General features: G+C 46.9%; 1 protein-coding gene across 1 annotated transcript in view; it reads left to right on the top strand.

The window, feature by feature from the left end:
- Nucleotides 1-12,773, top strand: part of TFPI (tissue factor pathway inhibitor) — a 53,652-nt gene that overhangs the window by 14,712 nt on the left and 26,167 nt on the right. The window contains exon 2 of the mRNA XM_060256962.1: nucleotides 4,435-4,560. Within this exon, the coding sequence (XP_060112945.1) occupies nucleotides 4,449-4,560 (112 nt within the window). The 5' untranslated portion in view covers nucleotides 4,435-4,448. The remainder of the gene's footprint in view (nucleotides 1-4,434; nucleotides 4,561-12,773) is intronic.

Below are 12,773 nucleotides of genomic sequence, written 5' to 3'. Positions count from 1 at the left end.
TTCCCTTTGAGAACAAGACAGGTCCTTGCCAGAAAATCAGTTTGCTGGAATTGCTGTTGTATTTATTCTTTTCTTCTTCTTTTTTGCCATCAAGTCTCAGATAACTTTTACAGAGAGGAGCCATGACCCATTGGTAGAGCATCAACTTGGCATGCAGAAGGTCTCAGGTTCAATCCCCAGCATCTCCACATGAAAGGACCAGGCAGGAGGTGACTGGAAAGACCTCAGCCTGAGATCCTGGAGAGTGGCTGCCAGTCTGAGTAGACAAGACTGATTGACCCAGAGTCTAAATCAACAGAAGATGGCTTCATGTGTTCATGATTTATGGGATCCCCAAAGGGTTTCCAAGGCAAGAGACAAAACAGAGGTGGTTTGCCATTGGCGGCCCTGGTAGAGACCCTGGACTTTCTTGCTGGCCTCTCATCCAAGTATTGACCAGGGCTTAGGGAGGCCAGATCCAGTTTGGGGAACTCTTGGAGATTTGGGGGTGGAGCCTGGGGAGGACAAGGACCTCAGTGGGGTGCAATGCCACAGAGCCCACCCTCTCAAGCATCCATTTTCTCTTTAACTTTTCTTGTTAAAAAAACAAGCAAAACATTCTTAAAACCCTAGCACTCCTTGGTCTTAAAGGTGCTTTCTTTGTATCTCTCCCATGGGATCCAGGGAACTGGACAAAGGAAGCTCTGGCTCTTTCCTTCCTTCCCCAAGGACTGGGGGGAGCCTCAGCCAATAGATGGAAGAGAGGGGTTGGCTCAGTAGCTCTGCTGTGCAATTGAGAGAGCCTTGCAAAGCAAGCTCTTCCCCCCCTTCTTCCCCAAGGGAGGAGCCTCAGCCAATGGAGAAAATAGAGCCTTCGCTCTGTAACTCCTTTTCAATTGAGCAAGCCTGGCAAAGCAAGTTGTAATGCAGAAGGAAGCAAGAGAAAGGAAGAAAGAAGCAAATGACAGCCAGTTGCTCGGGGGTCTGATAGGAGCCCCTGGGCTGCAGATTTGACAGCCCTGCAGTAAATTGTCCACATTTTCAGTTGCAAATGCTTTGTCCTTATGAGATACCTTTTTAAAGCTTCAGGGCAGATAATGAAGTCAACTATAGGTCAGTTATCTTCTGCCAGTTATAAGCAGCAGTCTCCCCTGGAGCGGTTTTCTTTTAAAAAATTAACACGGAGATCTAAAGATCTAACATTAAATACTCATTCTCGGGGGGGGGGGGTTGGTAGCAGGAACTCCTTTGCATATTAGGCTACACCTAGAACCAGCGCTAGTAGGTTCTGGTGCCCCAGGCAGAACCCCACGCCCCCACCTCCTCAAGGAGTCTACTTCACGCACACAGCCCAATGACGTCACCAGAAGTGACATCATCAGGGGGCGTGCAAAGCCCGAATGCTCAGCTAACCCATGCCCGGCCCTCTCCTGCTTCAGAGGGAGGTGGGCGGGCACCTCTTCATCCTTTCTTTGCTCCAAGCCAGAGCGAAGAAAGGACAACTTGGAGCATAAGGGTCAACGTGAGCGGAGACAGGGAGGGGGTGCCTCCTACCTCACCTACTCCCATGCACCAGCCCTGGCTACACCCCCTTGATGTATACAGTCCTCCAAGAACTTAACAGTAGACCCCGTACTAAGAGCCCTGTAAGCTCTTGGAGGATTGGCTACATCAGGGGGGGCATGGCCTAATATGCAAAGGAGTTCCTGCTACAAAAAAAAAATCCCTGCTCATTGACAATATGTAGCAGCAACCTTAGCTGCTGGTGGTCAGGCAGAAACGAGGCCACAGGCAAAATCAGGAAGAAAGAGCCGTTTATTTAACGTGTACCCGGACCCCAGATCAGACTCATGTCTAAACACATCTGGGAGCCCTGGCTGGTTTCCACTCTTGGGCTGGTTTCCACTCTTAGGAATATTTGTTCCCAGGAGATAGCCTCTGAAGCCAGCACTGACTCAGCTCCGCTCCGTCTTACAACCGCATCTCGGTTTCAGATCTGAAGAAACGAGCCGTGACTCACGAAAGTCACGAAGCCCCTGACCGCAAATTGTGTTCGTTTTTAAGGCGCTACTGGACTCCTGCTCTTTCCCATCCGCTTCAAGCGATGATGCTGACACGCTGACGGTTCAGCATGCTGGTTGGAGAGGGGGCTTAGTCTAGAAGATGTGACCCCCGAAATCGCTGACTCAGTGACAAAACCAGCTGCGGTAACTGTGCAGACAAAACGACTGGCGTAAAATGTAGGCACCCGAATGCAGAAGAAACTTAACTTCTGAGATTTGGGGCTGTCTGCAAGTCTGAGGATGGCCTGCTGTGGGGAGGATTGCCAATCCCCAGGTGGGGGCAGGGGATCCCCTGGTTTGGAGGACCTCCCCCCGCTTCAGGGTCATCAGAAAGCGGGGGGAGGGGAGGGAAATGTCTGCTGGGCACTCATGATTCCCTATGGAGACTTATTCCCATAGAAAATATTGGAGAATTTATCCACAGGTATCTGGGGCTCTGGGGGCCTTGTTTTTTAAGGTAGAGGCACCACATTTTCAGTTTAGTATCCAGTGGCTCTTCCCAAAATATTCCCTAAGTTTCAAAAAGATTAGACCAGGGGATCCAATTCTATGAGCCCCCAAAGAAGGTGCTCCTATCCTTCATTATTTCCTATGGAAGGAAGGCATTTAAGAGGTGTGCGGTCCCTTGAAATGTGATGGCCAGAACTCCCTTTGGAGTTCAATTATGCTTGTCACTCCCTTCCTCCTGGCTCCACCCCCAATGTCTCCTGGCTCCACCCCCAAAGTCTCCTGGCTCCACCCCCAAAGTCCCCAGATATTTCTTGAATTGGACTTGGCAATCCTAGCTGTGGGGAGGATCGGGCTGCCAATCCCCAGGTGAGGGCAGAGGATCCCCCAGTTTGGAGGCCATCCCCCCACTTCAGGGTCATCAGAAAGCAGGGGGGAGAGAACTGTCTGCTGGGCACTCCATTATTTGCTATAAAGTTGAATTCTCATAGGGAATAATGGAGAACAGATCCGCGAGTATATGGGGCTCTGGGGGGGGGCTGTTTTTTTGAGGTAGTGGCACCCAATTTGCAGCATAGCATCCCGTGCCTCTCCTCCAAACACCCTCCAAGTTTCAAAAAGATTGGACTAGGAGGTCCAATTCTATGAACCCCAAAAGGAGGTGCCCCTATCCTTCATCATTTCTAATGGAGGGAAGGCATTTAAAAAGGTGTGCGGTCCCTTTAAAAGTGATGGCCAGAACACCCTTTGGAAGTTCAATTATGCTTGTTACAACCTTGCTCCTGGCTCCACCCCCAAAGTCCCCAGATATTTCTTGAATAGGACTTGGCAACCCTCGGGGAGGATGAGGTGGGAAACCACGCCCACTGTCCTCAGTTCCTTGGAGAAAGGATAAATGACAACGTGATGGGCAGGTTGAACTTTAAACTCCAGCTGATACTTAATCCTTTTCGGGGCTTTATATATATATCTGGGAGAACCAGGTTTGATTCCCCACTCCTCCACTTGCACCTGCCGGCATGGTGTTGGGTCAGCCATAGTTCTGGCAGAGGTTGTCCTTGAAAGGGCAGCTGCTGTGAGAGCCCTCACAGCCCCACCCACCTCACAGGGTGTCTGTTGTGGGGGAGGGAGATAAAGGAGATTGTGAGCCGCTCTGAGACTCTTGAGTGGAGGGCAGAATATAAATCCAGTGTCTTCTTCTTCTTCTGCACCAAGCCAGCTGGAACTCATTCCTGTGTGTTCCTGCTGAAAAAAAGGAAATAAAAGGCTCTGGGTGAAGTTCTTGGGTTGACACTCTCGGGGGAGAGGGTGGGTGGGCTGGAGACATACATCACTTATTTATTAATTTTAAAAAAAAATATTCCACCTCTCTAGGAGAAAATGGCTGCCTTAGAAGGGGGGCCCCTGACATCACACCTAACTGAGGTCCCTCCCTCCCTAGAGAGGGAGAGCCAGTTTGGTGTAGTGGTTAAGTGCGCGGGCTCTTATCTGGAAGAACTGGGTTTGATTCCCCACTCCTCCACTTGCAGCTTCCGGAATGGTCTTGGGTCAGCCATAGCTCTCTCAGAGCTGTCCTTGAAATGGCATCTGCTGTAAGAGCTCTCTCAGCCCCACCTACCTCACAGAGTGTTTGTTGTGCAGCGAGGAGGGGGGAGAGAAGGTAAAGGAGATTGCGACTGCTCTGAGACTGAGATTCAGAGTACAGGGCAGGATATCCAATACCACCTCCTCCTTCTTTTTGACCCTGCTGTTCCAAGCTTCTCCCTCAGATCTCCAGGTCTTTCCAAAACCAGAGTTGTCAATCCTTTTGATTTCTAGCAGCCCCGTTAGAAAATTTAGATTAACAGAGCATCCTATTTGCCCAAGGCCATTCTGACAAGAAAGGGCATTTGAAGGAAATTTTGTTTTAAAACGCATCTTGTTCATTTTTGTTTTGCTTTTGCAGGAGAAAGAAGGAAAATGAAAGTAGCCGTCCTCCCAGGTGTTACCTTCTGTCTCCTCCTCAGCTTTTCATCTTCCCTCTCAGCTGCAAATTCAGAGGACAGAGACGAATATCCCGATGTCGTGATTGGTAAGAGATCTGGCTATATTTTAAAATGCCTTGAATTGAAAGTGCCCTCGTTTTACAGAGAACAGAGTTTGCATATAAGAGAAGAGAAGGTAGGGTCAGTGCACACAGTAACCTTTTGGTGCTTATTGCGAATGTATTTCCTCTCATGGGAATGGACCATTCACTTGAGAAGTATGTCATACAGCAGGAATTCAACACGAGGCGGCTTCATGCACGTCTTCTGAATCGTAGCTGCTGATGTATTTGTATTGCTTAAGCCCAGGGACGGAATTCTAGCAGGACCTCCTTTGCAAATTAGGCCACACACCCCTGATGTAGCTGATCCTCCAAGAGCTTGCAGAAAAGAGCCTTGTAAGCTCTTGGAGGATTGGCTGCATCAGGGGTGTGTGGCCTAATTTGCAAAGGAGCTCCTGCTAGAATTTCACCCCTGATTATTACTGCATACAATGTTCCCTCTAAGCTGCAGAGTTTTGTGAGCAAAAATTCTACTTTGTGAGCTACTGGCATTAAAGCCGTGAGCTCCTGCATAAATTAGGGTGCTCTGGGGTCATCCTTCCTGAGCTATGCCAAAAATGTGTGAGCTGGAGGCTAAAAATCTGTGCGCCAGCTCACACTAACTCAGCTTAGAGGGAACCCTGATTGTAATATATAATGAAATAATTATACAACTCAAGGCCCCATTGCTAATAGGCTTGGACCGGTACCAGTCCACGTCCCAGGGGCTGGGGGCCCCTGCTGGACGCCACACTCGCATCTCACAAACTGCACCACATTTCTGCAAAACACTTCTTTCCAAAGAAATGAATTTCTGTTTCCAAAGAAATGAATACGATGCTGTCACGCTCACTGTCAGCGTGCTACAATGCACTACAGAATTGCTGACGAGTTCCTAGTATTCGACAATGTGAGCTTGGGCTCTCGCAAGCTCAGACCTGGAAATCTTCTCAGTCTCTTGAGGTGCTTGTTGGACCCAAACTCAGCTGTTCCACAGAATTCCTGTGAGCTTCCTTTCTCTGCTCTACAACAGCTGTCTGCGCACGTCATCCACAACATTCAATACCGCAAGTCAAGGCATGAAACCAGCTGTAGCGTTTGCCTCTGGATCCTACGCTCACGTTCTCCTTGCCAGCATGTACAACCAGCTGTCCTTTGTGAACTGCGTAGAACTGCAGATGTTTTCTTTGCTCAGTTCCGTTGCACAATTCTCTGGTTTCCCCCTAAGGCATCTAACAGGTCCGGAAGTTGAGAAGGAGATACTGAAGGCCAACGTGTTCTTGATAAGCACACGGGACGGAATTCTAGCAGGAGCTCCTTTGCATATTAGGCCACACGCCCCTGATGTAGCCAATCCTCCAAGAGTGTACAAAAAAGAGCCTTGTCAGCTCTTGCAGGATTGGCTACATGGGGGGGGGGTGGCCTAATATGCAAAGGAGCTCCTGCTAGAATTCCACCCCGATAAGCAGCACCAGAGAATGGGCAAAAAACCCAACCCCAAAATGGAATTGGAGACCTAAAAGCTTGAGGGAACAAGTATAGTTAATGAAAAATGCAACAAAATTATATCCAAAAGAGGAGGAGGAATTGGATTCATACTCCACCATGGAGTCTCAGAGCAGCTCACAATCTCCTTTCTCTTCCCCTCCCCTCAACAGACACCCTGTGAGGTACATGGGACTGATAGAACCAGGTGTTGAATTCAGCAGGAGCGCAGCTCCTGAACCTTTCCGACGGTTCCCCCTCCTCCTCCTCACCTTCCTTGTCCATTAAATAGGAGGTACAGCTGCATAACAATCCCTGCCCCCAGCAACCATCATGAACCCCTGGAGAAGCTCACACTACCCTTTCTCCACTTCTTACATGATGTTGGGTGGCTGGTGGCTTGCTGGCCTTTGACTGGAGGGAGGCAGGAGAATCCCAGTTGAGCGAGGCCTGCTTGGGCTGGCTGGATCTCTAGCCAGACCAAGCAGGCCTCGCTTGCCCAGGGCTCTCCTTTCTTGGATCAGGTTGCTTTTGGCTGGAGGGGCAGCATATACTAGTAAGCTATGCTAATGAGCTGCGCCACCTATTTTTCTACAAAATGACCCCCGGCAATACCCCACAGCCAGATGTTTGTAGAAAGCCTACAGATGCCAATTCATATCTAGCAGGAAACAATTTGCACCCCCATCACTTAAAAAGGAACCCGTCACACTCCTATGTAGGTAGATCCAAGCGTTCAGCCGTGTTGGTCTGAAGCAGTAGAACAAAGTAGAAGTCAAATTGCGCCTTTACGACCAACCAAGTTGTATTCAGAATGTCAGCTTACATTCTGAATAAAACTTCATTGGTCTTAAAGGTGCCACTTGACTTCTACTTGGCACACCTAATTATTAAGACTGAGCAGGAACTACAGTGGCAGATGCTAATTTCCAGACACAAGCTGGGATTCCGATCGGTCGACCTGCAGATAGGGGGCTATTCCTCAAGAATATTAAAATGTGCTTTCTTTAGGGCTAACAATACACCAAGGACAATTTTACTTACCCCAAGAGTTAAAAACAAAAAAGTGCTGATAGAATGATAATTCTCTTTGACGTACAACAGTATGTATACACCAGTGCAGGCCATTATAAAGAGCCAGTTTGGTGTAGTGGTTAAGTGTGCAGACTCTTATCTGGGAGAACCGGGTTTGATTCCCCACTCCTCCACTTGCACCTGCTGGAATGGCCTTGGGTCAGCCATAGCTCTGGCAGAGGTTGTCCTTGAAAGGGCAGCTTCTGGGAGAGCTCTCTCAGCCCCACCTACCTCACAGGGTGTCTCAGTCCCACCTATCTCATAGAGAGCCAGTTTGGTGTAGTGGTTAAGTGTGCGGACTCTTATCTGGGAGAACCGGGTTTGATTCCCCACTCCTCCACTTGCACCTGCTGGAATGGCCTCGGGTCAGCCATAGCTCTCGTAGGAGATGTCCTTGAAAGGATAGCTACTGTGAGAGCCCTCTCAGCCCCACCCACCTCAGAGGGTGTCTGTTGTGGGGGGAGAAGATATAGGAGATTGTAAGCCTCTCTGAGTCTCTGATTCAGAGAGAAGGGCAGGGTATAAATCTACAATTCTTCTTCTTCTTCTTCTTCTTCTTCTTCTTCTTCTTCTTCTTCTTCTTCTTCTTCTTCTTCTTCTTCTTCTTCTTCTTCTTCTTCTTCTTCTTCTTCTTCTTCTTCTTCTTCTTCTTCTTCTTCTTCTTCTTCTTCTTCTTCTTCTTCTTCTTCTATATTGGCATATTCTATCTTAACTTCCCGAGGTGTCAAAATCCTCCCCTGTTTATGGCCAAAAGTGCAAACAAGCTTTGCCCATTCTCTGGTGCTGCTTATCGGGGTGGAATTCTAGCAGGAGCTCCTTTGCATATTAGGCCACCCCCCACCCCGATGTAGCCAATCCTTCAAGAGCTGACAAGGCTCTTTTTTGTACGCTCTTGGAGGATTGGCTACATCAGGGGTGTGAGGCCTAATATGCAAAGGAGCTCCTGCTAGAGTGAGAAGTGAGCTTCCAGAGGTGAAGAGGCGAAGGACTCACTGTGTAAGTGGGGTCTTTTCCCTTCATGTGGACACTGACCAGGACGTGACCTAAAAAACATTTCAGAATTCATCCGATACGATGACTTTTTTTTTTCTATTAACTCATTCAGCAATTGAACAGAGTATGAGTTCAGTGGCACCTTTAAGGCCAACCTGGGCTTTTTTGGTAAAAAAGGCCCAGCAGGAACTCATTTGCATATAAGGCCACACACCCTGACACCAAGCCAGCCGGAACTGTGTTGCTGTGGTTTCCTGCTCAAAAAAAGCCCTGAGGTCAACAAAGTTTAATTCAAGGTATGAGCTTTTGTGTGCCTGTACACTTCCTCAGATACAATGAAGTGGAAGGTAACAGTTTTTATATAGAGAGAGAGAGGGTGAAGAGTAAATTAGCACATAGCATAATCAGGGCTTTTTTTGTAGCAGGAACTCCTTTGCATATTAGACCACACACTCTTGATGTAGCCAGTCCTCCAAGAGCTTACAACAGGCCCTTTAAGAAGAGCCCTGTAAGCTCTTGGAGGATTGGCTACATCAGGGGTGTGGCCTAATATGCAAAGGAGTTCCTGCTCCAAAAAAAGCCCTGAGCGTAATGATGACGTTTTAACGGTTGTGAAAACGAAACTGTTTTAAGAAGTTAATTTGGATTGGAAAACTGTTTTTCCTATAATTAAATCCAAAGAAACTTAACTAGAGCACATAGCCCACTTTGAATACTTGGATATAACCATTTTCCTTACTTGGAAAACTCAGATTTATTCAGCTATTACAAACTGCGGAGGGTAAAGATGAATAATCTTTCGCAGAATAAAGAGATTGCACATTTCTGTACCCTGCCACCTTGGCACGGCAGCAATTTCATCCTGCACTTAAGTTAATGCACTTCAATTAAAATTAAATTCTGCCATTTACTGTTAAATGCACATTTTGCATAAACCGGAACGGCCTAGTATTTCTTCCGCTGGAATACTGCTGCTGCTAAATCTCTTTTTATATATTTTTTATTATTATTATTTGCATTGTGCTTTCTCTAGTTTCCCAGTCAGTGAACAGACATAGGTCTTTTCAGAAGTTTTTTTTTCCTTGCTGGCAAATATTATCAAGACAAAACAGCTTGTCTTGAAGGAAGGGGGGGGGAAGGGTTTCTTAGTTGTCCCCTGACTCAGTCCCCTGGCTCACCAACCTCCACGCAGTTCACAGCTCTTCACGTTAGGCTATCTAATCTTCAGCTGCGCTAATTCTTCATGGACTTCCCCGTTTACAAGAAGAGGAATGTTTAAGTGTCGTGACTCAGGGCCCGCAGGAAATTTGGATGGCGGGATAACAGGAAGGTGAACATAGTAGTGAGATGCTTAAAAAACAACTACAGAGAAACTGTGTTCAAGATTGCTACAAGATCATGCAAATATCAGGGCTTTTTTTGTAGCAACATAACATAGCAAACAAATGAGACAAGTATCAAAAGTTCAAAAGGCTCAGTGGTTAAGACTCTACTAGAGAGAACCGGGTTCGATTCCACACTCCTAAGAGAAGCCGTGTTGGATCAGGCCAATGGCCCATCCAGTCCAAAACTCTGTGTCACATAAGAACATAAGAGAAGCCATGCTGGATCAGGCCTAATGCCCATCCAGTTCAACACTCTGTGTCACACAGTGGCCAATATATATATATATATATATACACACACACACACACACACACACAGTGTCTTTTGCATATTAGGCCACACCCCCTGATGTAGCCAATCCTCCTGGAACTTACAGAAGGGCCCTGTACGAAGAGCCCTGTAAGCTCCTGGAGGATTGGCTACATCAGGGAGGCATGGCCTAATATGCAAAGGAGTTCCTGCTACAAAAAAAGCCCTGCAAATAATATTTATACAATATCAACATAACATAACAAACAAATGAGACAAGTATCAAAAGTTCAAAAGTCTCAGTTAGAAACAATGTCCTTGAAATGCCGCAGAAAATCTTCTTCCAAGGTATTTTGCTGGCAATATTCCCAAATTAGATGTAATCTGATGTATTGAATTCTTCTGAAATATGCAATGCAATTTCCAGATGTCTTAGTGCGTTTCAGAGCCTAGCCCTTCGTTAGGCAGTCTTATTCCACTTAAGGATAATTTTATTGGTCTAATTATTCACACTCAGGCAAGAGACTCAGCATCATCCATAGTATGTAGGTTCTGTAGGGTTGCCAAGTCCAAGAAATGTCTGGGGACTTTGGAGGTGGAGCTTTCCCTAATGCCCCTCAAATATTTCAGGAAAGTGGGTGGGTCCAGATGTGACTTTTACCGGCAAGGCTTCTGATTGGCCATTGGATATTGGATTGTATAAGCAGATGCTTTGGGAACAGCGGCAAACGGTGTTTTGGCAACAGCTGCCACCACAGAACAGGGATCTTCATTATGTGACTGAATATAAGCTGTGAGCCAGCGTGGTGTAGTGGTTAAGACTCTACTTGGAAGAACCGGGTTCGATTCCACACTCCTGCACATAAGAACATAAGAGAAGCCGCGTTGGATCAGGCCAATGGCCCATCCAGTCCAACACTCTGTGTCACATAAGAACATAAGAGAAGCCATGTTGGATCAGGCCAATGGCCCATCCAGTCCAACACTCTGTGTCACACAGTGGCCAAAGACCAAGTACCATCAGGTCCACCAGTGGGACCAGGACACTAGAGGCCCTCCCACTGTTGCCCCCCCCGAAAGCACCCAGAATACAGAGCATCACTGCCCCAGACAGAGTTCCAACAATACCCGATGGCTAATAGCCACTGATGGACCTCTGCTTTCTATGTTGATCCAATCCGCTCTTGAAGCTGGCTATGCGCATAGCTGCCACCACCTCCTGTGGCAGTGACAGCTAGGTGATACTTGGTCAGTCACAGATCTCTTAGACTCAAAAATTAGTCTAGTGGTGCAGAATGCTAAAAAGAGCTAGTACTTCAGGCAGCCAGATAATCTGATAATCTATACAGCACAAAATGTCATATGATAGCAATAATTATTATAAGCTGAGGCAGCCATTTTGTAGATAACTGAGCCTCCTGCTCCAGTTTGTGCTCTAGATTGGCCTGAGGGATGGAAAGAAAGAAAGAAAGAAAGAAAGAAAGAAAGAAAGAAAGAAAGAAAGAAAGAAAGAAAGAAAGAAAGAAAGAAAGAAAGAAAGAAAGAAAGAGAAAGAAAGAAAGAAAGAAAGAGAAAGAAAGAAAGAAAAAGAAAGAGAAAGAAAGAAAGAAAGAAAGAAAGAAAGAAAGAAAGAAAGAAAGAAAGAAAGAAAGAAAGAAAGAAAGAAAGAAAGAAAGAAAGAAAGAAAGAAAGAAAGAAAGAAAGAAAGAACAACAATCTGTGGGTGTTTCTCCAAGGTTTGAGTTGGTGGGACATCGCAATAGATTATCACCAGGGGTGGAATTCTAGCGGGAGTTCCTTTGCATATTAGGCCACGCCCCCCCCCCTGATGTAGCCAATCCTTCAAGAGCTTCCAAGGCTCTATTTTGTAAGCTCTTGGAGGATTGGCTACATCAAAAAGGTGTGGCCTAATATGCAAAGGAGCCTGCTAGAATTCCACCCCTGCTTATCACAAGACAGAAGAGAAAACGCTGAGATAAGTCAGGGAGCACATTTGGAGGCAAAGTATATAAATAAATAAGCAACCAGGTGAATCGTAGGGTTGCCAACTCTAGGTTGGGAAGCACCTGGAGATTTTTTTTTTTTGGAGGGGTGGAGCCTAGGGAAGGTGGGATTTGGGGATGGTGTTCTCCCAGAATAACAAGGAACAAGAATAAACCCAGATAGTAAGTACATTTTCCATCCACAGGAGCTAATGTAACTGTCAGGCCAGTCTGTGAAGATCATCTGACGTATTTGACAAAACCCAGCCCTGTGCATACAGTAAGGCATGAACTTTGCCTGTGGTGAAAACAATCTCTGTGAGGACAAGAAACCCCGAGTATCCTGGCGTCTCTTCGAATAACAATCTGTCCTACGTCCAGAGTTGCTGAGGGGGCCGGTAATCTGTGTTTAGGCTCTGAAACTAGCACCGTGAACTTGAGAAATGTAAACTGTTTTCTAGGACACATTGAGGAATCCAGTCTCTTGCTTGGAAAAATACAGCACTTAGCTAGGCTCAAAGCCTTATGGGCAGCAGGGGTGGAATTCTTGCAGGAGTGTCTTTTCACATTAGGACACACACCCCTGATATAGCCAATCCTCCAAGAGCTTACCAAAAAGAGCCTTGTAAGCTCTTGGAGGATTGGCTACATCAGGGGTGTGTGACCTAATATGCAAAGGAGCTCCTGCTAGAATTCCGCCCCTGCTTATGGAAGGATAAGAGCCCCGCGGCGCAGTGTTAAAGCTGCAGTACTGCAGTCCTAAGCTCTGCTCACAACCTGAGTTCGATCCCCGGTGGAAGCTGGGTTTTTCAGGTATCCGACTCAAGGTTGACTCAGCCTTCCATCCTTCCGAGGTTGGTAAAATGAGTACTCAGCTTGCTGGGGGGAAAGCGTAGATGACTGGAGAAGGCAATGGCAAACCACCCCGTAAAAAAGTCTGCTGTGAAAACGTTGCGAAAGCAACGTCACCCAGAGTCGGAAACGACTGGTGCTTGCACAGGGGACCTTTCCTTTCCTTATGGTAGGAAGAACTAAACAGAGAGCCGTAAG

Source organism: Heteronotia binoei, chromosome 16 (genome assembly GCF_032191835.1).
Source record: "Heteronotia binoei isolate CCM8104 ecotype False Entrance Well chromosome 16, APGP_CSIRO_Hbin_v1, whole genome shotgun sequence".
Taxonomy (NCBI): Eukaryota; Metazoa; Chordata; class Lepidosauria; order Squamata; family Gekkonidae; genus Heteronotia; species Heteronotia binoei.
Note: the sequence above shows the minus strand (reverse complement) of the source record. Positions and strands in the feature narration are given on the sequence as shown.